Consider the following 26,194-nt stretch of genomic DNA (forward strand, 5'->3'; position numbering starts at 1 on the left):
GATACATCATACATATACAAGATGTAAGAGTGATATAAATGATAGTTTTCAATAAATGGTTGTTTGTATCGGGTATGGTGAAGATTAGTTAATCTATATCCATCAACAATTATTAGATGTGTTATTGAGTTCATATATTTCTTATAATTATATTTATATCACTGTAATATAACAAATATAATAAGTTTGAAAAAAAAATATATCTCTTATGAAATAGAAGAAAATAATAAGATTGAACAAAATATTTTGATGATAATAAAATTGATGAAAATGATTATTTGGAAATAATAAAATTATTAGAAACGATATGTTGAAAATAATATAGCAATTATTATATGATAATGATGGAGGTTCTGGATTTTGCAGCTAGATGGAGGAACTGTTCGAAAAAAAAAAAAAGGAAAATGTTAACTAGCATTTGTTATGGCGCGTTTTGGTGCATATGGAGAGCCCACAATGATATAGTATTTAATAATATGAACACCATTCCGGCGAAGGCGTTGTGATCTGTCCACTTTGAAGAGGCTTTGACTTCAATTGCAAAAGTTTTATTTTGTTTCCTCACATCAGAAGGATCAACGTGATAAAAAACAGGTAGAACGAAATGATTGTGCTCCCTTTTTTGTTGGAGGATCAACATAAGCTCGTCCAGGCACCAATAGGAAGTTGCATAGTTCTCTAACAACACAACTATTGAAGCCCTAGATTCTTTGATTGCTCTCTGGATCTCCGGCTTCTGTTCTTCACCCCTGTTGATATCGTCGTTATCCCTAAAAGCATCAATTCCTGATTGTTTTAATGTTTTGTAAAGATGATCGGTAAAAGAATAACGAGTATCTTCGCCTCTAAAGCTTAGAAAAACGTCATAGCTGCTGCCATTAGCGCCAGGAGAAGAAATAGAAGTCATTGAAACTGGATCTAAAAAGAATGAAAAGTAAGTCAACGGCAAAATTTTCATCTATTTAAACTGATATATAGTAAGTTATTTGTTGATAAAGATGGATGTTGGTCAGGTATATGTTCTAACCTTGTTTTAGATGTTGGTCAGCGGCCCAGCCGATATCAGTTTAAATAGATGAAAATTTTGCCGTTGACTTACTTTTCATTCTTTTTAGATCCAGTTTCAATGACTTCTATTTCTTCTCCTGGCGCTAATGGCAGCAGCTATGACGTTTTTCTAAGCTTTAGAGGCGAAGATACTCGTTATTCTTTTACCGATCATCTTTACAAAACATTAAAACAATCAGGAATTGATGCTTTTAGGGATAACGACGATATCAACAGGGGTGAAGAACTGAAGCCGGAGATCCAGAGAGCAATCAAAGAATCTAGGGCTTCAATAGTTGTGTTGTCAGAGAACTATGCAACTTCCTCTTGGTGCCTGGACGAGCTTATGTTGATCCTCCAACAAAAAAGGGAGCACAATCATTTCGTTCTACCTGTTTTTTATCACGTTGATCCTTCTGATGTGAGGAAACAAAATAAAACTTTTGCAATTGAAGTCAAAGCCTCTTCAAAGTGGACAGATCACAACGTGAACCTGTGGAAGAAAGCTCTTAAGGAGGTAGCTGATTTGGCCGGCATGGTTCTGTCCGGGTATGCCATTGCTTCTCTTCTTGTAATTCAATCATTACTTAAATACAATTCAACTGATGCGACTTTGTCTAACAATTTGACAATTATATATTAATCTTAACATGGAGCAAAATTTTGGTCTCTACCTGTGGATTTTTTGTTGATAAATGTTTTGATAACTTTAGCATATTATTATTTCTTTGATTGAGAAGTTTGGAAAATACTGCGATGATTTCATTAGTTATGTCAATAAGTCAACAGCTGAAAGCTTCTTGATGCATCATATACAAGTTTGACTCATGACTGGAGCCAAAGAGTTTCTTTTTTTCTCACTGGATAAAATTTCCCCCATTTATTTATGTTAAATCTACAATTTTAATTCGAACTAATGGTATGGCATTATCCGCATTCCTGCTCATTTTCTTTATCCTTTTTGTAATTGCAGATCTGAAACAGACTTTATCGCAAATGTGGTTGATGCAATTGATTGTAAACTAGATATGAAACTAGTAAGTACTCCAGCTCATCTAATTGGAATGGACACTCGAGCTATAGGTATCGATTCTTGGTTGAAAAATGAGCAATCTGGTCCTAATGTTTTAGCAATTTGTGGCATGGGAGGCATTGGCAAAACGACACTGGCCCAATTCATTTATAACTCAAACAAGCAGGATTTTGAAAGCAGCAGTTACCTTGAAGAGATTGGAAAGCACTCCAAACAGCCTTTCGGTTTGCTTGGGCTACAAAAACAACTTCTCACAGACATTTTAGGCGGAAGGAATGCCAGGATATCTAATGTTTCAGAGGGTACAAGGAAGGTCGAGGAGGCCTTACAAGTGAAAAGGGTGCTTATTGTTCTTGATGACATTGATGGACATGAGGAATTAGGTGCTTTACTTGGAACAAAGGCGTTCCATACAAAAAGTAAGATCATAATAACTACGAGACTTCTAGATATAAATGCATGGTTTGGGTCCATATCTTGGAGGTGCCAGGTTGAAAAACTTGAATTGTTGAATGATCATGAATCATTAGAGCTTTTAAGTTGCCATGCATTTGGATCCAAAATTCCCATGGAAGGTTTCAAGGAGCTCGCAGTTGAATTAACGAAGTATTGTGGTGGAAACCCACTAGCTCTTAAAGTACTGGGCTCTTCTCTATTTGTTGATGCTGAGGACCCAAGGAAACAAAGTAACATAATAGAGATTTGGGAAAGTACATTGAATTCACTTTATCCATTGAAAGGTGAGCTTGACTGTAAAATCCAAGGTATACTACAAAAGAGCTTCGACTCCTTGCCACGAGCCAGTAACAAAGAGTTGTTTTTGCATATTGCTTTTTTCTTTGTTGGTGAATATGAGGATTATGTGGTAAAGATATTGGAGCATGACTGGCATGCAAAATCTGGGATCATGACTCTAATTAACAAATGCCTTCTTACCGTATCACCAAGTAACAAACTGATAATGCATCAACTGCTTCAAGAGATGGCAAGAAACATAGTCCTTCAAGAGTCCAAAGATCCTGCAAAACGTAGTAGAGTCTCGCAAAATTATGAATCTTATCGTTTGTTGGGAAAAGGAAAGGTAATTAAGAGCTTTTATGTGTATCTTTAAATTTACTTGCCCTATCACAGCCTACCATGCTAAAAAGTGTCCTCTTATTTCATGTCTTTCCTTAATAGGGTTCAGATTCAATTGAAGGTCTAGTACTTGACATGCGAAAGCTCGAGGAAGAGATGAGATCAGATGTAAGCCAAAGAAGTGAATTAATGTGGTTTATTAATAAATCAAGGGAATAATTACAGTTATTATCGTGATACATAATTGTCATACATCACTGTGAGTAGGAAACTTATGAGTCCTAAAGATCTAATCTAGTCCTTATGACCTTACCAATTTGACCAACTTTCTAGTGGATAAATAAATGAAATGAGAAACATGGAAATTCAAACAGGCTATTAGCTATTGCTTCAACTTGGAATGACATCTTCAATTAAGGTAGATGTCTTCCTAGTTCAACACTGAACAAGGAACTCTAAGCATTAACTTCTCATGTTTAGAACTTGAACGTAATCACTATTTTTCTAACTCCCATGATGGTTGAGTAGTGTTAGATTTGTTGAATATGATCGGTAGATGAGCTGTATGACTGGTTGCTTCCCTTTGACATGCCATTGTGTGCAACTATAATCACTCTGCTGTTTTCAACAGTAACTATGCATGTAAAGTTGCTCTAGAATTTGGGTTGTATCCGGGTTGAATTCCATCCTATAATTCTTTGGGAAAAATGTAAATATACCCTTAAATGTATATAAGCTTAGGTACCCAAACACACCATAATATGTCGTTTTGTTTGATATATTCATTATAATGTTTTCAAACTTCAACCCCTAACTTAATTTACTTTCAAGATTTTCGAAATTTCACTATTATCTTCTTCTTACATTACATCTTTTTGCCAAACACCTACTAGTTAGAAGTAAATCGAAATTTCACTCATATATGAGGTATACTAATTTATTCACTTAATGCTAAATTTGCAGCCATTAACCCTTAAAACTGGTTCACTTGCAAAGATGGACAAACTAAAATTGCTCCAGCTCAAATTTGTAGTACTCTCAGGGTCTTATAAGATCAATTTTCCAGAACTAAGATGGTTGTGCTGGCATGGATGTCCTTTAGAAACAATACCCTCCGGCTTATTGATGAGCAGCTTGGTGGCTATAGATATGAGTTATGGAAATTTGAAAAGGTTTGAACCTCCCAAGGTAGGAATAATTCTATGTTCAGTTTACCTTGGAAAATATTTGTGTAATGAACAATGATAAATTAATTAGGTTTTATTCTTGGAATAGGTTCTTAATTCACTGAAGATTCTAAATCTTAAAGAGTGTTACGAACTTGTCAGTATCCACAATCTTTCCCGACTTCCAAATCTTGAGAGTTTGATTCTCTGGATCTGTAGCAATCTTACTCATGTTTGTGAATCCATCGGAGGCCTTAAGAGTCTTGCTCTATTGGACTTTACAGGGTGCAAGTATCTTATGAAGACTTTAAAGAGCTACTTAAATCATGCGCAACAGTTTCCAGGTGTATGCACTGATGCAGGAATTCAACAATCTCCGTTTTTATTACCAGACTCGCTAAAATTGTTGTTTCTCAATAACTGCAACCTTGTAAAAAACAATGATGTTCCAGTGGTTTCTAGTGACCAATCATTATTTTACATGAATTTAGGAAATAATCTATTTGAGGTCCTGCCCAATAGCCTTAATCTTAAAACTCTTCGGGTACTAGAATTGACTTTTTGTCCAATTCTCAAGTCCCTCCTATGTCTCCCAAGTTCGCTAGAAGAGTTGTATACAAATTGGTGTTTTTCACTGGAGAAAATAACATTTGAATCAACCCGGTTCAGATTACGGGAATTTGTATATCGAGGTTGTAACAAAATCTCTGAAATTCAAGGCCTTTTCAAATTGGTGCCAATAGCAAAACATGATGAAGCCGATTTGGGTCATATGAAATGGATCAAAGCATATCAAGATTACTGGGTGGACCTAGTGGGTGATGAGATTACTAAAGAGAGAGACCTGCCTATCCAGGTACCTCTCTCTCTCTCTCTATCTCTCTCTCTCTCTCTCTCTCTCAAGTTCATGAATAAGCACACAAAAACACATCTATTCCGAGAAATTGGTTAGCATATGATTAAGTAGATATTTGTTCAATTTGTGTGGGCAGGTGTTGTATGAATATGGTATAATGAGCACATATCTGCCAGGCATAAGGGATGAAAACATGCCAATTCCTGATTATATGTCATCGATTCCGTTCTTATCCTTTCGTGTGCCTTCTACTGAAAAACATATGATCCGAGGATTAAATGTAACCTGCTTATACAGTCTATCAGGCGAGGATGAAGATATGTGGGTTTTGTTCATCAAAATAAGAAATATAACCAAGGGTCTTGATTGGATGTACAACCCTATGGTCTATTGCCAACCGAGATTTTATGAAGATGCTGTGTGGTTAAGCTATTGGCCAATTGGAACATATTAGACACTGGTGATGAAATCAATGTGTCCATTGTGGGGAATGGATTGATGGTAAGCGAGTGTAGTGCCAGCTTTGTTTACATAGATGATGGTGAATTAGAGCTAGAAAACTGCAAAAGTTACACGAAAGAGGAAGAGGTAATTGGAGGAGATCTATCTGACTTTGAGCTGACCACAGGAGCCTACTATCTTTGTCGTCGCGATTACTTCAAGATAACCACCCCTGATTGGTTAAAGGTGCTACTTGGTGATACCATTCCCTCTACAGGTACGATCCTGTTTTTGCTGATGGTTTTAGTCTACAAATAATGATAGGATCCTTACATCACACACTGTCATAGAGTTACGAGGATGGAGAAAATCTCGTCAGACACAACACTTAAAAGCATCATTTATGGAGCTCAAAACTTTCAGACCCTACGCTATGCCTGGACTGAATGTATGTATATTTATTCTTTATCCATTCTTTTTGGCATGAATTACCATTAGTTGTCTGTGAATTTAAATCAGTTTGTTGCTTAAATCCCTCAACCAAACCCATTTCATAGAAATGAACATTTGAGGTATCCCATGCTATTGTGGAGGTTTTTGTTTATTATTAGAATAACTAGTAATTTCTTCCCTGGACCATTCCTTAATGTGTAGTTTCGGTCAGTTGTTTTTTTTTGAATGGTTGGTCCAAAATACCACTCTCTCCATATTTGGTCGATAAAACCTATAAACCAACACGATCAGCTTATGACCATTGATCAATCCATTTTCTGTGACAATGGCTTGTTTTAAGTGTATTTTGGTATATTTGACTTCTCCTTCTTCCATTCATCTTTATCTTCAACCTTAATTCTACAGTTTTGCACCTCATCCTCACTATGAAATCAATAGAAATCTCTTTAGTTTGCTTGTGGACGTAGCTTGACTACCTTGATGGTGTGAACCACGTAAATTCCTGTGTGTTCTATATTTTCTTCGCAACATATATTGTGTGGAAATGAAACCCGTTACAGTCTTCATAGTCCATAATCAAATTTGTTGGATGAATTTGGGACCAGATTCAGGGCACTAGCTATCACCCACCATTTTGCGAGTTGGTTTTTGCCACTGTTTGAGTGTTTTATTTGTCTTTTCTTTGCTGGGTTCCCTCCTTTTCTTTTCTAACGTTCCATTAGTAGTTCCTTTGAAGTTGCTATTTTTCTGCAACTGTGTTTTGTCTTCATTTGATTAAAGATTGTTGATGGTGACCTTTTTTACAGCATTGATTTGCTCCGAGCAACCTACACATTTGTGATATCCCTTTTTTCATTTGCTTTCTTCGTAGAAGGGTACTTCTAACTTAGTGGTAGTCCAAAAAGGACTTGGCTACCGTAATAGTGTCATGGTGAAGTTCAACATGTGCCTAATCTTCTAATTTTTCCTTAAAGTATAAGGTGTTTCAATTTGATAGCTTATCAACCTCGAGTGTAATATTAGTGGAATCTTTTATATATTCAAAAAGTGTACCTTGTTGCTGTAGGTCTAATCTTTCCTCTTGCTTTTGAGCCTGCATTGTGAGTGTTGTTATAGTATTGCTTTGAATTCTTCGCTTATATCGATCACTCATATGCCTTTTGGATTGTCATCATGCTTCTTTCATTGCCAATCTTAGTGGCATCCTATCATAGGTAACTCACATGTAAAAACAGCAGAAATGCTCTATAAACACCAGATCTATGTATGAAAATGCATCAAGCACAACCATATCTTACTACATTTGAGAAATTGGTACGTCTTTGGCTTTAAATCTAAGAGGTTGATGACGTTTGGTGGCTTTTCAGACGATCTGAGGCGAGGAAGCTTGTTAGAAAACAAAAGGCTTTATGAAATCACATCTAAATGTCAGATCTTATTAGATCTATGTGGATCTGGTATGATGTGATCATCAATGATGGAGAAAAACTACATAAGAAATACAAGAAGGGGAGGAGGAGAAACTAATCAGACCAGGTGGTGGAACCACCATCAAGGCGTCGACTATCATGAAGTACATAATAACCACCATATCAACACCTAGAATACATCAAACACATCAGATTTGATGCAGATCTGGTGGTGTGTAAGTGGAGAACTGATAGAAAGAGATGGAGATGACCTAGAAGAGTTTCACCGGAGCTGCAAGACATTAATGATGGTGGCGGTTGAATGTAATGGTGGTGTTCATCAGTGTTAGAACTCAAACACATCATATCTGATACAGATCTAGTGGCTTTTCATCGAAGATCATCCAGAAAGAGATGGAAGCGAGTTCGTTGTGCTTCATCGGTGCTTCAACATCAATCTGATACGAGGAGATGATGTTGCTTGTCATCGTCGTAGAGCAGAATCGAGAGGTGTAGGAGGTGGTGGTGGTTGGAAAATCACAAATCTGGAAGGTCCAGTGCAACATTAGTAGGAAAATCGATCATCTGAAGTTGAAAAATCGCAGATCTGGAGACCGTTGGAAAATCACAGATCTGGAGGCTGCCGGAAAAATATAAAGTTGGATGTCTAGAGTGGCGGAGGTGGTGGTAGAACAACAACAGTGGAGGGAGGTGAAGGCGGTCTTCCAACAGTCGTTCTCTGATGGTGGGGGTGATGCGAGAAACGATGGTGCCGGAGACGATGGTGACAGCCTCATTAGGTGGTGGTGGTAACAGGGAATGTGTGTTCTTCAAAAATGGTGGGAGAGTTTGAAATGATTTATAATTTGAAAAGATAGATCTGATTTTAAAATAAAGCATTTGTATGTTTTTGTATTGTTTATGTTAAATAGACAAAAATACCTTTAATCAAATGGTTCTTAACTTTTAGTGGTTCTCATTTGAACTTTTACCATATATATATATATATATATATATATATATATATATATATATATATATATATATATATATATATATATATATATATATATATATATATATATTGGGTTCTATAAAAATCAAATAAGTGAGGTTCTAAAGAACGAGATGGAGAATATGTATTATTATCCAGACTCTTAATGAATATGTATTCATATCAATTAATTGGTAGAATAGAGACTCATAAAAATTAATCATGTGGTAGGAACCAGATTTGGACCAGTGACACGAGGATTTTCAGTCCTCTGCTCTACCAACCGAGATATCCAAACTATTCCTCATGTCTTATACTCATTTTCATTTTACTAGAGAACTTGGGTCTATGTCAATTGAAAGGGTATTACAAACCCTCATCACATAGCTATAATTTGTTAAAACAACTTTGTAAGTTTCAGTATGAATAAAAATATTGATCGTGAATCAGTCAAATGGGGATTCCTTGCTCAAAGATGTTCGTTTGTACATGTATCATATATAACACATGTAGTTTTACGGTCATTGTATAAAGAGTAGTGAATGAGAAAGACATAAGGAGTTTTGAACCGCTAACGAAAAAATGATAAAGAAAAAAAGGATACGATAAAGAGTTAGAGAGCCAAATGATCTTTTTGGGGATTAAGGGACTTGAACCCTCACGATTTTTGAAATCGACAGATTTTCCTTTTACTATAAATTTCATTCTTGCCGGTATTGACATGTAGAACGAGAGTCTGTCTTTATTCTCATTCGATTAATTAGTGATTCGGTTCTCAAAAGATCTATCAGACTATGGAGTGAATGGTTTGATCATTTTCATTTTACTAGAGAACTTGGGTCTATGTCAATTGAAAGGGTATTACAAACCCTCATCACATAGCTATAATTTGTTAAAACAACTTTGTAAGTTTCAGTATGAATAAAAATATTGATCATGAATCAGTCAAATGGGGATTCCTTGCTCAAAGATGTTCGTTTGTACATGTATCATATATAACACATGTAGTTTTACGGTCATTGTATAAAGAGTAGTGAATGAGAAAGACATAAGGAGTTTTGAACCGCTAACGAAAAAATGATAAAGAAAAAAAGGATACGATAAAGAGTTAGAGAGCCAAATGATCTTTTTGGGGATTAAGGGACTTGAACCCTCACGATTTTTGAAATCGACAGATTTTCCTTTTACTATAAATTTCATTCTTGCCGGTATTGACATGTAGAACGAGAGTCTGTCTTTATTCTCATTCGATTAATTAGTGATTCGGTTCTTCAAAAGATCTATCAGACTATGGAGTGAATGGTTTGATCAATGAATATTTGATTCTTTCTTCAATATGGAATCAATTAACAACAATTCTTCTCTAGTATGTATACAGGTTTATCCTTCATCTTTTCTAAAGTTTCGATAGAAGGATTCCCCTACTAATGTAAAACAATCAACTCCATTCGGTAGAATAGCTTCCATCGAGTCTCTGCACCTATCCTTTTTTATTTTCGCATTCTAAACCATTGTTTGTTTTTGGAAAACCTGATTTGGCTCAGGATTGCCCATTTTATTAACTCCAAGGTTTCTCTTAATTTGAAAGTTATCACTTGGTAAGTTTCCATACCAAGGCTCAATCTAATTAAATTCGTAGCGTCTACCGATTTCTCCATATCCCCCTTTTTGAGATGAAAATCTCATTGTGATCCCGTTGCCCTTTTTCTTTCATTTATACCGAAACCGTTGAATTCATTAGATAGATGCCGATTCTTGTCTAGAAAAAGTGTTTTCTCCTATTTGTCTTTGATTTCTTCTCTATCCTCTTTCATCTTCTATATCTATAGTAGCCTTATATTCGGTCCAATCAAAAATGATTTTTTTCATTTCTGTACCGGCAATTCAATATAGGTGGATACATACGCTATACATATGCTTCTCTTCCACTCATTTACCCGTGAAATTTCGAATACTTTAACGGTCGATTCTTTTCATATAAAAAAAATATTTAATTGTGATAAAAAAAAAAATGTAAATTCTATATCGCTAGATCAATCGCCATATTCTATAATATTTAATAGTTATTTGAAATTCTATATTCTATTCTTTAATATATTAATATTCATTATGAATAGAGAATATGAATAGCTAAGAATTAAAATAGTATAATAGTGAATATCAAAGATTCTAAGAGTTTATTGAATTCTTATACATATCGAATTTATGTTATGTGAGTCTGCTTAGCTTAGAGGTTAGAGCATCGCATTTGTAATACGATGGTCATCGGTTCGATTCCAATAGTCGACTTTTCTCTATTTATTTTACTCTATGTTTTACGTGATTGATGATGCATCCTTGAAATCAAAGAATATTGAAAAAAAAATGTTCACCTCTTTTGGCAAAAGCCCTTGATTTATTATGTGATAGGAATTTTCAACTATCTAACGAAAAAATCATTTTCTTTTTCTATAGATAGAATATAAAGATCTGGACATTTATCCAACTCATCTCATTATTCTTTAATAGAATAACCAAGTAAATTTCACTTTATTTAGAATTTAGTTCATTTTTAGTTTAGATTTATTCTGTATAATGAAATTTCATCAATAAGAATTAATAATTAAATATAAATAAGGAGTCTTCATGTCGCATTACCGAGGTCCTTGTTTCAAAAAAATTCGCCACCTTGGGGCTTTACCAGGGTTAACTAACAAAAGGCCCAGAGCTGAAGTGATCTTAGAAACCAATCGCGTTCATGGAAAAAATCTCAATATCAAATTTGCCTAGAAGAAAAACAAAAATTGTTTTTTGATTATGGTCTTACAGAACGACAATTACTTAAATACGTTCGTATCAATGGAAAGGCAAAAGGGTCAACAGGTCAGGTTTTACTATAATTACTTGAAATGCGCCTTGATAACATTCTTTTTGCTTGGGTATGGCTCCGACTACTTCGGGAGGTCGCTAGTTAGTTAACCATAAACATATTTTAGTCAATGGTCGTATAGTAGATATAGCAAATTATCGCTGCAAACCCCAAGATACTATTGTGGCGAGGGATGAACAAAAATCTAGAGTTCTAATTCACAATTCTCTCGTTTCATCCCCCTGTGAGGAATTGCCAAATCATTCGACTCTTCAACCATTCTAAATAATGGATTAGTCGATCAAATAATAGATACTAAATTGTTCGGTTTGAAAATAAATGAATTGCTAGTTGTAGAATATTTTTCTCGTCGGACTTAAACCTAACAAAAATAAAATCAACAATCTAGGAATCAAGGGTTCGACCCATTTTATATATATAAATAAAATCAACCTATATATATATATATATATATATATATATATATATATATATATATATATATATATATATAGAGAGAGAGAGAGAGAGAGAGAGAGAGAGACGATCGGGTGAGGACTTTTTTTCGGTGAGAACTCGCGAGGAAACCTTTAAAAATTTTTTAAAAAAAATACAATTTATAAAATCGAGCATAATACTATATCAGAAAGAAGAAAAATGGAAAAAAACTTTGGATTATTATATTTGAAGCATGGATCATTTTTGATGATCCATGATTCAGTTTTTATGATCTATGATTCAATTTTAATGATTAAAAACAATTCTAATTTTTTTTCCCCTCTGATATAGTACTATGTTCGATTTTATAATTTGTATTTTTTTTTCAATTTTTTTATGGTGTCCTCCGATGTAGGTTTATTTGATTTAATCTAAATTGCATATTGATTTGATCTTAGATTTAAAATTGAAGTTGTGCTTTATTTTGAGTTATCAAAGGTTGATAGTAGAAGTATGGGTATGGAGGAAAGATTGATGAAGGCGGATACAGTAAAAGGGATGCTATCAAGGGAATACAAAGAGAAGAGAAAAGAGAGCATGAGAGGAAACTATAATATCTAAGCGGGTAAACGGTGATATTATATGATAATTCAAAACATTATCTGTCATTTTATTTGTGTTATATTTTACAGGTGATGTTATTTAGCTTCAATACCAGTATTCAAAATTGTAGTATTTGATATCCTCAACAAGCAACATGAAACTGCTGGAGTGTGAGCCCCAACTTATTGCGCAGGCGTCACTAGATCTGATCAGGCATATGGAAAGATACCAGAAGGATAAGATGTTTATTACAAGGAAAATGGAGATAGGAGATGATGAGCTTTTATATATATATATATATATATATATATATATATATATATATATATATATATATATATATATATATATATATATATATATATATATATATATATATATATATATATATATATATATATATATTAAATGGATGCAGAGGCCTGAAATTCTTTTGAGAGTATACCAAATTTATGATGGTGCAAGGTGATGCTTTTGGAAGTCTTGAAGATAAATCTTTGGTTTGATATTGGATTATGGCGATGGGTGGCGTTGTTATTAGGAAAATTTGTTATAAGGATTTGTATCTTAAATGTATGTGGCAGCGAGGCTCATGTTACTAGTAGAAAAAAGGCTTTTAATTAGATGCATGTGTTATTTAAGGGTATAAATGACATATAAATGTCTGCCCTTGAAGCCTTATACATAAATGAAAGATGACAGACATCTGTCGGTCATTCATATATGACATGCATTTACGACAAACATTGTATGTCGTGATTGTTTATGTACTTTTATAACAACATGCATTTACAACAAACATTGTATATTGTATGTCGCAATTTTATGTACCTTTTGAAAAAACAGAAATACATTTATGAAATCTAATTATGACAGACAATTTGTATTTTGAAGACTTAATACACAATGTCTAGAAAATGGGGGTTTCGCCAATTAATTCCTTACTTTTTATACATTTTACCTTATTTACGTTTTTATTCAATTTCCATAAGTGCATTGCTATTTTCTCAATTGTTAAAAACATTGAGGAAAGGCACCAAAATTACCTCAATGTGTATATGACAAAGAGCTTCTAGCCTAGCGGTATCTAGTGTTGTCCTCCCTCTTTGAGGTCGAGGGTTCATGTCCCGTGAGGGACATAGGTGAAGATTTAGGAGAATTGTAGGAGTAGAATATAGTAGATTTGTCGTTCCATAAAAAAAAACAAAAAAACAAAAAAAACAAAAAACAAAAAACAAAAACAAAAACAAACAAACAAACACTACCATATTATTATTATTTTTGAAATACTATTTTTGCTGTCTTATTACCTAAAAAAGATAGAAAATAGTCTTTATAGCATAAGTAAATTATAAATTAAATAAACATTAAGGAAACATATAGAAGCCTTCACATTACGTTTACCGATTAAATTTCTCTATTTCTACCTTATTGTCAGCCAACAACAACAAAAAGGAACAGATAAAAATAATTAAGTAAAACACATGAAGATGACATAAAAAGTGAAACATGTCCTAAATTACCTTAAGAGCCTCATCTAAATCGGCTATTGCATCTTCTCTACTAGATTATTTGTGTATTGTGTAATAACTCTAAAACTATATAAACTTACACCAACATTATTGATGGCGATAATATGAATCGTTTGGATTCTTGGCGAGAAATGGTGTACGAAGGTTGTTTCTAAACTTTTGAATTGGAAATTTAAGACCTTATCGATAGGCACGAGGTTGACCCTAGTCAAATCAATGCTCGGTGTTGTTCCAACTTACTTCATATCGATTTATAAACCTCATAAAGGTGTTTTTATCTAAGTTAGAAACTTTATGAAATAAATTATTCTTGGGGATGAGATGGACGAGAAAAAATACCTCTTGTTAGGTAGAAAAATATTTATGGGGTATGGGTGTTAGTAGTTTGTTTGCTCTTACGGGGGTCTGGTGTTTCTTGACTAACCTTATGGGTCTTTAGGTATCGGTTATGTAACGCCCAGATTCGTCAGGTAAAACTCTTTCATTAAAACTCTTTTAACCTTGGACTAGACTCAAGTACGTTGGGCATACACAAGGTACACACGACGTACACCCTTTGCATGCGCGGATCGAGGTGATCCTTACATATGTTGGGCGTACACAAGCCAGAGAAAAACACTAAATTTTAAGGTATGCACCCTATTTAAGCACATTAATCCTTTCACCTTCTTTACCTTATCAGCCCCCATTTCCTTTTAATGCTAATCTCGAAACCCCATCCATCTTGAGTGCATATTGAGATTACAAAGAGATTTTGGGGTGTTCTTTTGTGGTTTTGAAGAAGAATGAAGCCTGAGGAGAAGCAAAGGAGAAGAAGAAGCTTTTAGATCCAGAGTTTGTACATCATTTCTAGCTCATTTGAGGTTTAAAGTCTGAAATTGTTCATTCTTAGCTTAGATCTAGGTTTAGGGGAAGAATTAGCATCTTTTGGTCCCATAACTTGGTCTTTTGGAGTATGGGCTACTCCAAACCATTTAAGCTATCCTTTTTGACTCTTAGAGGTGCATGAAGTCATAAAAATCATATCTTGAAGGTTAAGACTCAACCATGCATGAGTTGGTGACCATTTAAGAGAGAGAGAGAGAGAGTGAGTGAGTGAGTGAGTGAGAGAGAGAGAAAGAGAGAGAGAGAGAGAGAGAGAGAGAGAGAGAGAGAGAAGGCTTAATTCATGGTTTGAGTCGTATTAAGGAATGCAAGAGCATAAAGTTTGTAAATTTATGGCTTAAAACACTTTTATGAACTTGGATATAAAATTTGGACATTAAAGCTTAATGGGTTAAGACATTGAAGCAAGTTTGGGCTGACTGACCAGTACGTCATGCGTAGTCCTGAGTACGCTGCACATTGTAACACTCTAAATCAGGTATTACTCTTTAGACCCTTGAAATGGAAAAGATGGCCTAAAAGGCCCCTTAGTACGTGGGGCGTACTCTAGGAGTATGTTTAGCGTACTAAGGATGCATAAACGTAGAGGTTGGTCGCGTACACAAGGCGTACGTATAGGTACACAGGGCGTACACGACAGAGGGCAAACACCCTAATTAATGGACTTGACACCTATTTAAACACCCTTAACCCTCTTAGACCAAACCCTAATCAGTCTCCATAACTTCATTTCGCCCTTTTGCACCAAAGATCCCTTGTGAAAGTATTTTTGAGCTTAAGGAGTGTATTTGAAGCCATTTTAGAGTTCATTCAAGAAGAAGGAATTGCTAAGAAAGCTTCGAGTGGCATTGGGCTTCAAGAATTTGCATCAAGTTCACCTTGAAGAGCCTTTGGAGGTATAAAGTCTTGATCTTGCCATCTTATTCATTAGGTCTAACTAGGGTTTTCTATATAGTCCTATTAGTTGGTTTTGGACCTTCTCTTGATAGTTAAGCAACTCCATAGATTGAAATGGTTAGATCTGAGCTTTGTAAGCATGCTAGTTGCATCAAGGTGCTAGGTTGAAGAGTATTTACACTCCATGCATGAGTTTGAAGCTTTATATGAAGTCCTAATGTGAATAATGTAGTTTTTATGTTCCATATAGCATGCAAGGGTATAAAGTTGCCAACTTTATGCCATAGGACATCTTAATGAGCTTAGATATGATATTGGACGTTAGAATGTCGAGTATGAAGCACTTAATGGAAGAAGGTGCTTAATCTTTTTGTACGTTGGGCGTAACTTAGAGTACGCAGCGCGTACAGCTCAGGGACTCAGTATGCTGCGCGTACCAGGGTGGTACACAAGGCGTACACACCTCAGATGGAGTTGGACTTGTTTTTGGCTTGTAAGCCATTTGGGCCTTAATTAGTCATTGGGCCTAGTCACGTTTTGAGTTAGTGGGGCAACTTATCTATTTTGGGCCATGGTTACTACGGGTGGGCTTTATTGGGCCATGAGGCCCATTAATGATTTTGAAGATGGACTTTGGGCCCATTAGCAAAGGAAGACATTTTGGGCCATTATGAAAGGACTTGGGGTTTGGGTCCTCTAATTGGATGATGTTCAACCCTAACTTGGGTTAATGGTATTATTGTTCAACACGAGTGGTCACAGACTATTAGTAGAGCAGCTTTCGGATTCAGCAGACAGAGGTGAGTCTCCTCACCATACCAATGGGTCGAAGTCAACAAGGCCATCCCATTTATATGTTATGTGGAATTCTAGTTGATTGTGGGATATGAGATATGATAGTTATCTTTATGATACTAGTAAGGAAGACCCCGGAGATTCCTGTGGCAGTAGACTAAGACCATGTGGGGGTTCCCATGGAATTCAGTGTAAGACCTTGGATGGTTTCCATGGAATCCTAGTATGTTGTACATTTAGTTTATATGATATTTTTTGTGTTAGGGAAGACCACGTGGGGGTTCCCATGGCAGATAGTTAAGACCATGTGGGGGTTCCCATGGCAGTGGGTTAAGAGCATGTGGGGGTTCCAGTGGCACCCGGAGTAAGACTTAGAGGGTTTTCACGACATCCTTATAGGTTGATATGCATGGCTTATGTCGTTTATGTAGCTTTTATAGCTAATATAATTATGTGATTATGTGGTTTGTGTAGGGTATGCTTAGGGGAACTCGCTAAGAATTAGCTTACAGTTAGTGGATTTGTTTCAGGTACATATGGGCCTAAGGGCAAGGGCAAGGCTTGATGATGTGGCATGCACTCTCTCTCAGGCATTTTTATGGGACAATCTGATGTTTTGAATAATATTGTTAATGTTATGAATTTGAAAACAAATGTACTTGAGATTTTATGGTTTATTGGGAATGTTTTTAACTATTTAAAAATGACAAGTTGGTATCTAAGCCTTTGTTTGAGGGATTCGGGTACACTCTCGGGTGTGTCAAGAATCAAACTAAGGAAATGGTAAAATGGTTTTCAAACATCAAAGTTAAAAATACTTAAAATGGAAAAGAGGAGAGTACAATGTGTTTGATCGGCCGAGCCAAGTAAGTAGTTCCCCTAATATGTTAGCCATGTTATACTAATATACGAGTTATGATAATAGTATGAATCTTGTTATGTGTATGCTTTCAAAATTGTATACGATTAGGGTCTTATAGCCTCAGAATGATTAATTTGGCCTTATTTCTTGTTCCTTGTCTGGTTGTGGTCTTAAGGTAAATTCTGTTATTCGAAAGTCTATTTGATCATGTTTTGTGTCTAATTTGCATGCATAAGGCAACCTGTTATGATTGAGTTATGGTTTGATATGGATGGAGTAAATATTAGGATAGCCTAGGATTTGAGCTATGCAGTAGAGCCTTGGGGGAAGGTACAGATAGGTGTAGAAGGTAGTATTGGGCCCGTACTACTAGAAGCACAGGACTAGTACCCGAACCAATGTTAGATCTGGACGCTCTAAGGAGAACCAGTATGGGAGGATTTCCTTTTTGGACATCCAGATCATTACGTTTTATGATATTGCAGTTCAGTATGGTGGTGACATGATTTGGAGCAGGGGGGATCAGGATCAGGATCTGGATCTGGATTTGGGTCGGGGGACACTACCGAGCCCATTGATGAGAGGTTGTGCTAACTTATTGCAGCTGAGGTTATGAGGGGCATCCTTGATGCTACCCAATGATTTTTGGGACGGTCAAGGAAGGGATGATGGAGATCATCGAGGAGAGGCTCAGGGCATTCAAAGCCGAGATTGTTGTGGGCCAGGACGGGGCCCGAACTCCCTCGTTTCGGGAGTTCAACGCGTGCGGAGTGCCAAAATTCTTCAGGGTCAGGGACCCTATAGTTAGCCGACGTTGGGTGGCGGACATAGATAACACCCAGCACACAAGTTCTTGCCCTGATGCGGAAAAGGTGGGTTTTGCTTTATGTATGCTGAGGGATCGAACCTAGGATTGGTGGGGAGAGGTTACTAGCCAGGTGAGAGCAGCCAAAGTGGCTGAGATTATGTGGGCAGAGTTTGTTAGTCTCTTTGATCTAGAGTTTGCATCACCTATTGAGGTGTAGCGATTAGTGAGGGAGTTCCATGAACTCCTACAGACCACCGAGACTATGGCGGAGATCACCTCCAAGTTTCGGGAACGAGCATTGTTGATCCCATAGTATACTACAGACGAGGACATGAGGAGTACGAGGTATCATTCCATGTTGAGGGATGATATCCGAGAGTTTGTCAACTTTACATGGTGCTAAACCCTAAACAAGATGGTGGAGAAGGCCCGTGAGCGAGAGATGGAGTTGGAGTTTCGCACCAAGAGGAAACCAGAGCAGGCACATACAGTTGTAGGTCAGACTAAAAAGCCTAAGACCTCTGATTCTTCTGGTTGGAGCCAGCAGGGCCGTAGCCGGTGTGCCAAGTGTGGGAGATCTCATGGTGGTGTTTTTCAGGGAATGAGGCCTGGTATGTTATACATGTGGTCAGTTGGGCCACGTAAGCAGGGATTGCCCCAAGAAGGGCTTGATTTGTTTCCACTGCAACCTGACCGGCCATAAAAAGGTCGATTGTCTGAGGTTACAGGGAGGGGAGGAGCAGTGGTTACGCCTGCACCCGCCACGATGAGGATCATGGATGGCGGCCCTGCCGAGGCGGATGTTCCAATGGTGAAGAGTCATGCATTTCAGTTGACTACCGAGGAGGCTCAGGCAGCGCCAGATTTCATATTTCTTACTTGATATTGATTTGTATTTCTTATGTGTGTCTATATATATATATATATATATATATATATATATATATATATATATATATATATATGCTCATGTATAGGGACCTTTTTGGTCAATGGTAAGTCAGCTCACGTTCTATTCGACTCGGGTGCTACCTGATCGTTTATATATCTTGCACTTAGCAAGAAGTTTTGGGATGCGTAAGGGACTTTGGACTCCTATCTTCAGGTTGAGATTGCGGACGATCATACTGTGAGTGTTGCAAGGGTGTATCGGGAATGTGTCCTGAATGTTCTTGGGGATAGGTTTCGTGTCGATCTAGTCCTGATACTGTTGCGAGGGTTGAAGGTGATCATCAGGATGGACTGGTTAGGGGCCAATAGGGCCATGATAGATTGCGAGCGCCAACTGGTGAGGTTTTGAACCCCAAGTGAGGGAGAACTGGTTATTCGTTGGGAGAGGGCCTCGCAGGGGCCAACCCTCCGTTCAGCTGTGAGGGCTAGGAGACTTCTTCGGCAGGGTTGTTCAGGATTATTGGCATATATCTCGGATACGATGGTTGAGACCTCGACAAATTAGCACAGTGTACCGGTGTACAGGAGTTTCGGGATGTCTTTCCTGAGGAGTTACCTGGAGTGCCTCTGGAGAGGCAAGTATAGTTTCACATTGATTTGGTGTCGGGTGCAGCTCCGATAGCCAAGGCACCGTACTGCCTAGCTCTGCCCAAGATACAGGAGCTATCTATGCAGCTTCAGGAGCTGCGCGACCTAGGGTTTATCCATTCAAGCAGTTCCCCGTGGGGAGCACTGATCCTATTCGTGAAAAAGAAGGATGGGTCACACAAGATGTGTGTTGATTATCGAGAGCTGAACAAGTTAATGGTGAAAAACAGTTATCCACTTCCAAGGATTGATGATTTGTTTGATCAGCTACAGGGGGCATCTTGGTTTTCCAAGATTAATCTCCGGTCGAGGTACCATCAGATGAGGATTTGGGATGAGGATATACTGAAAATAGATTTCAGGACTCGGTATGGGCACTATGAGTTTGTGGTGATTCCATTCGGGCTCACCAACGCCCCAACAACGTTCATGAACCTCATAAACAGGGTGTGTAGACCGATGTTGGATCAGTCAATGATCATGTTTATCGATGATATTTTGGTCTATTCTAAGACCAAGGAGCAGCACGAGCAGCATTTGAGCGAGGTATTGGAGACACTAAGAACGGAAAGGCTTAATGCCAAGTTCTTAAAGTGTGATTTCCGGTTGCGAGAGGTGCAGTTTTTGGGGCACATCATCAACAAGGAGATTATTTATGTGGATCCAGCCAAGGTAGAGGCAGTGATGTAGTGGAAAGTACCAAAGAACGCATATGAGATACGTAGCTTCTTAGGTCTATCGGGTTACTATCGAAGATTCATCTAGGATTTCTCCAAGATTGCGGTACCTTTGACCCGCCTAACCAAGAAGAATGTGACATTTCGATGGGGCCCGGATTAGCAGTTGGCTTTTGAGACCCTGAGACAGAGGTTATGTGAGGCTCCGATTCTCGTACTACCTGAGGGGCTGGATGATTTGTTAGTGTAATGTGATGCATCAATCTCGGGGTTAGGCGTTGTACTGATATACCGAGGGTATGTGATTGCATACGCCTCAAGGCAGTTGAAGCCTCCCGAGGAGAAATACCCCACTTACGACCTGGAATTTGGGGATGTGGTGTTTGCCATTAAGATTTGGTGGCACTATTTGTATGGAGTTCAATGCACCATTTTCACTGACCACAAAAGTTTGAAGTATTTGATGGATCAGAGAACCTAAACATGTGACAGAGGATGTGGTTAAATGTATTGAAAGATTATGACTGTGAGATCTTATACCATCCAGGAAAGGCCAACATGGTGACCGATGCTTTGAGCCGTAAGACAGCGGGGTCCCCGATTGGGAACGTTTGTTTGAGGATGACAATGATCTCTCCATTGCTAGATATGATCAAGGAGGTTCAAGTGGAGGTCTTGAAGAAAGAGAACTGGAATATAGAGCGGATTCAAGGTCAATTTCCCTTGTTTGTTTGGGATAGTCGAGGTCTTCTAACACAGTGTAACCAGATGTGGGTACCGGTAACCGGGGGTGTGAGACAAAAGATCCTGGAGGAAGCACACAGATCCAAGTTCTCTATTCACCTAGGGGCCACAGATATGTATAGGGATCTAAGGTTGACTTATTGGTGGCTCTGCATGAATCGGGAGATTGCATGGTTCATGGAGCGGTGCTTGACCTGCAGAAAGGTCAAGGCCGAACATCAGAGGCCTCACATTAAGGTTCAGTCGTTACCCATTCCTATGTGGAAATGGGAAGAGATCACCATGGACTTCATCACAAAGTTATTGAGGACAACAAGGGGTGTGGATGCCATATGGGTTATTGTGGATAGACTGACGAAGAGTGTCCATTTTATTCCAATCTCCGAGAGCATCTCTGCTGAGAAATTAGCGGATATTTATGTGCGAGAGGTGGTGGTTGTTGGTTTTTATGTATTAAAACAATCCTATGGTGCACATACAACCCTAATGCTTTGGATCAAAGCTTTAAATAGTTATACATGCAACAAAAATTATCCAAAGCATGAAGCCTACAACTAGCATACGATTTGATATTTTAATCATAAAATACTAGTTAGAAAATTACCTCCTGTTGTAGCTTGTTTTATTTTGGTCTTTAAGAACTTAGCACCCCAAGTGTGATGCCTCAAAAGATTCACAACACACCATGAACAAATGGAGAAACTTGAGAGAGAGGTTAGGCACACCAAAATCAACTATAGTATCTCTAAGATGACTAGTCACTCAATTTTGTGCCAAGGGGTCTCATATATATGGTGTAGAATTCCAAGAGTTATGTGTAACCCTAATTCTTACACTTGCACTTGTAATGGACTAACACTTTATGGATTCTTTCATAAGCTTAGCCCATCAATAATCAATCATGGATTATGAGCCCAACCTATATATATCAATGATTTACATAATCAACCCCTGTATATTTAATTAGTCTCTTTTGATAATTAAATTAGTTCAAAAATAATTCTTGATCAATACTAATTAAATAATATGATTCCTCAATTAATATATTATACTTATAACATATTAATAAATCACATCAACCTCTTTCTCAAAACATCCTATCAAATTTCCCAGGTGATATGCAACCCAAAATGGAACATGCTACTCTCGGGTCAAGTACATACCAATTATAGTTATGGGCTTAGACACCTAATCCAACAGTCTCCCACTTGTATAAGTCTAATAACTCTAACTGTAAGTACGAATCCAAAATCCCGAGTAGCAATCGTAGCTCTTAAAAGTCGTTGTCGAACTCTGACCTAGTCAATGACGCGTCCAATAGATTAGGGATCATATATTCCTCCATTCTAGATATCGTATGGACCGGCACATGGATTATAATCATTCTTTTTGTCCATCTGTTGTTTCCTGAATTTTGATTTAAGACGACTGACTAATTGAACAAATCAAATCAGTCCAGGCTTGGCCAAGCTCCTAGGGTTGTCATCACTAAATCATCGAGGGGCCCACAGATATCGCTTTTATCCCTCTAAGGGTAAAAGGAATGGATAAACATCGAATTAGATGCTTGCTCTATCTACTCATCAAATCACACACAACAATATGTTTTATAAACCGAGTTACTAGTGCGTTTATATATTATCAATATGCAAACCGGCTTGTAAAGTGCAACACATATCTCTCCGTTTCAAGAATATAAGATATTATCGTCTCATGATCACTCGTGATAAAATCCATGAAGTGATTCAAATGAGTGTGGGTTTAGTCCAATACTCAAATCTTATTATGGGATTACTCATGAATCTCATTATAGTCATGAACATTGCAGCAAACTTGTGCTATGTCTAAAACACCTAGACAATCTATAGTCAGATTCATGATAGTCTTGCCTCAATACCTACTTCCAAAGTATGATCAACTGTGGATAGTTTGAATAATCTTATTATTCTGGAGGTCAAAACATGCAAAGTGAAACACAAGAATAATCCAATCCAATATGGTCTCAAAACTTTAGAATATAAATAAAACACCTTTTATTTAATCACCATATCAATTACACATTATTCATTGTATAATGTTTCGAATAATCAACTTAATACTTGAATTAAAAAAAATAGTTATCCCATGCTCCACGCATGCACACTATGTTTGCATATGATCTTTTCTTTGTGAAATAGATCAATTGAACACCTCTTCAATGAAACTCAATTCATAATTCCAAATCCTTACCCTAAATGTAATAATACCAAATTCTTGCCATTTACTGTAATCTGTTAGATTCTAAACTTATATACAATGATCCTCTTGTAATGACTATGCACAAAAATCATAGAGACTTGGCAACAGACATTACAAAGTATTCCAATGGTGAGCAATTCCATGGAAACAAAATCTCATATTCAAAGTACATTCCTTTGAACATCCTTCTTGCATTTAAGTTTTCTAATCTTACACAGATTTAATTATTAACTTCCACTTATGGTAACATTTCCATATTCCCATTTTGACTATTACTTCTGAACAAGAGTTACCACTTCTCAGAGTATGTCAATATGATCCTTCCAAAATTTACAATATACTTCCAACTGTCCATAAGCAACCAATCTTTGGTAAACCTCAGATTGTCCTCGACAATTGCTTAACCATTTTAGTCACATCTCGTTATAGTCCCTTTTCCCTCTTAATGCCCTAGGTATATGGAAAATTAGAACATATTAATATTATAGCATATGTAATCGATCATATACCCGAAGCATATGAGATATAATACATAATGTTCACATAAAGACATGATACTTTACAAGTCTCTTGCTATAATATTTCCATATATAGAATTTCCTTATGTCAAATCTTTTTCACATAACATTCATATATATCCTTGACTAAATTTGATTAAAAATCTCCGTCTAAGCGTTTAGATTTGAAATGAAGTATTAATTTCTCTCCCTTAATTATAGCAAAACAACTTTTCAAACCCTGGAACTTTGCGAATTGAAAATTTTGTTTTCTATAATTAACATTTCTAACTCGCAACACTTAACGTAATAATTGGGCTCCCACTAGCATTAATAATTACATTGTTATGAGCATAACACTTATGCTCCCACTAGCTTTGACGTGTACCCAGAAATAAGTTGGACTTATAGAAATCGATACTTGTTGACTTTCTTACCAAAGTTCAAATTTCTAATACAAGATGCTTCGATAAGACTTTATCTAGGCTTCTCAAACTCATACACCCTTCCTCAGATAGCTCACATGTGTGTCTAAACAATTTTAGAACTTACAGAAATAAGTCTCAAATGTTTAGACCTTTTTTCCATTTCTCACAAGTCAAACTATGAAGAAGGATGTCGTAATCATAATCGAATTTTAGAATGCAAATATCACAATTTATATCTCATTAAAATCTACTTAGTGAAAGCATTTCCTCACAATCATTTTCATGAATTTGAGAGAAACCTTATGACACTTAGATTTTATGGTGTATGTGTTCCTATCCATGTGAATTTGTCAAAACCATGACCAAAAGACAAGGTTAGTGACAAATCCAAACTCATATGGACTGAACTTGTTCAATCTTAATTTCTTGCCACCCGACAGCACGAGGGCCTACCATTGCTTCCAAGTTGTTAAGCAGCTCACCCATACTGATCAATGAAATTTTCATAGAACCAGGTGCTTTGCCTTAAGCAAACAATTAAACACTCATAGAACTCACATTCATAGTCAAATTTTAACTGGAATGGGCACAAAAACAAGAATATGTCAACACAATAGGTTGCAAACCTCAAGTCGTGTGCTAGTGATAAACAATAGGTTTTATTCTTGATTAGTTCTCGAAAGTTTTTCAAGATCTTTAAGACTCCCACTGACCTCTTGACATATAAGATTCTCTTTTTCAAGAAACTTTGCTTGACAAACAAATATTCAAGAGTTAGTTTAGTTTCTAATCCAGACAAACACTTCTGACAATCGGTCTTAGTTGATCTTTGTTTTATCCAAAACATCACAACTCACCAATTTCAAATGTACAAGACTAAGTAACATTTTACTCTACATTTGATAAGTGTTATAAACCTTTCTTAAGATTATGTCACTCAAGCCACAATATTGGAGTGCAACTCTAAGACTTGGTTTTGGAACGAAGTATGATTCATCTATTTGATTTAACCATTTCTACAATTCATGGTTCCTCTTCTTAGCCATACAAATGCACTAAGATATCCTTAGAGGATCAATTGTGATATGGTTTTCCATAATCACTAAGATGATCATAAAGCACGATACTCAAGTACTCTCCCATCTTTTCAGATTGGAGAAACTTTTATCTTTCTGCCTAATTTGATTCTTCTCATTTGTTCTGCCATACATTGAAACTTTTCCAATGTTTCAGAATTATACTTAAACTTGTAAGCATAACCATATCTACTAAGTTTTAGTAAATCATGACAAATAGTCTTATCAATCTTTGTGGTGGACCTGGCCAGCGCATAACCAAGTGTACTCAATCTCCTAGTCCTTCACTTGACTCACATATTCATGTGAACAAGGAATTACTCTTAATTTCCCAAAGAAAAAGGTTCTCATTCATCACACAATACAAGTTGTATGATTCCAAGTTTCTATCCAAATGAAACTTGGGTGATAAGAATATTTTCTTATTTGGTAAATTTTGATACTTCCACAAACGAAAGAATCAAATCCATATTGCTAACAATAGAAACATACAAACATCAATTTTCAAAAATGTCATTGCAAGGAAACTTTAAAATAAAATAAAATCAAAAAATTTCTTTTATTTATAAAATTGCGGAAAAAGCTTTTTCCTTACAATGCAATTACAAATGATAACTATGTTACTACATATTTCTAAGCAATCCATAACTCCTAAGCAGCAACTCAAAAATCTGATCTTCGAACCATAAGATTGAAATCCATCTCTTCGCGATCAGATTCAGCATGCTCTTACTTTTAAGCTTCCTTCCTTTTGCATGATCCTACAAAACATGAAAATGCAAAACTTGTCACATTATTTATTAAGAACCAACAATTAGGAACTTAATAGAGTTAGATAGTGGACATACCTA

At 36.5% G+C, this 26,194-nt stretch overlaps 1 protein-coding gene and 1 pseudogene across 2 annotated transcripts; one reads left to right on the forward strand and one right to left on the reverse strand.

Moving 5' to 3' along the window:
* Positions 1–331: 331 nt before the first annotated feature.
* On the reverse strand, positions 332–958 carry LOC145064073 (toll/interleukin-1 receptor-like protein). The gene is made up of 2 exons (XM_079011592.1): positions 485–958; positions 332–379 (listed from the first exon to the last, which is right to left on the reverse strand). Exons 1-2 carry the CDS (start codon positions 956–958, stop codon positions 332–334), a joined length of 522 nt encoding a protein of 173 aa, XP_078867718.1.
* Positions 959–1,068: 110 nt separating this feature from the next.
* On the forward strand, positions 1,069–12,656 carry LOC145064822 (disease resistance protein RUN1-like; annotated as a pseudogene). Its single transcript, XR_013688103.1, has 9 exons — positions 1,069–1,596; positions 2,021–3,161; positions 3,260–3,325; positions 4,121–4,345; positions 4,433–5,179; positions 5,316–5,897; positions 5,971–6,068; positions 12,261–12,387; positions 12,455–12,656. The product of XR_013688103.1 is annotated as a disease resistance protein RUN1-like (transcript).
* Positions 12,657–26,194: the final 13,538 nt, after the last annotated feature.

The sequence above is a fragment of the Lactuca serriola genome, chromosome 7 (genome assembly GCF_051521515.1).
Source record: "Lactuca serriola cultivar US96UC23 chromosome 7, Lser_US96UC23_V15, whole genome shotgun sequence".
In the NCBI taxonomy this organism is placed as follows: Eukaryota; Viridiplantae; Streptophyta; class Magnoliopsida; order Asterales; family Asteraceae; genus Lactuca; species Lactuca serriola.

Coding starts and splice junctions, on each gene's coding strand:
- LOC145064073 (XM_079011592.1), bottom strand. CDS start 958: ATGAAAATTTTGCCGTTGACTTACTTTTCATTCTTTTTAGATCCAGTT. Junction 380..484: donor ACAACGCCTTCGCCGGAATG/GTGTTCATATTA, acceptor TTTTTCGAACAG/TTCCTCCATCTAGCTGCAAA.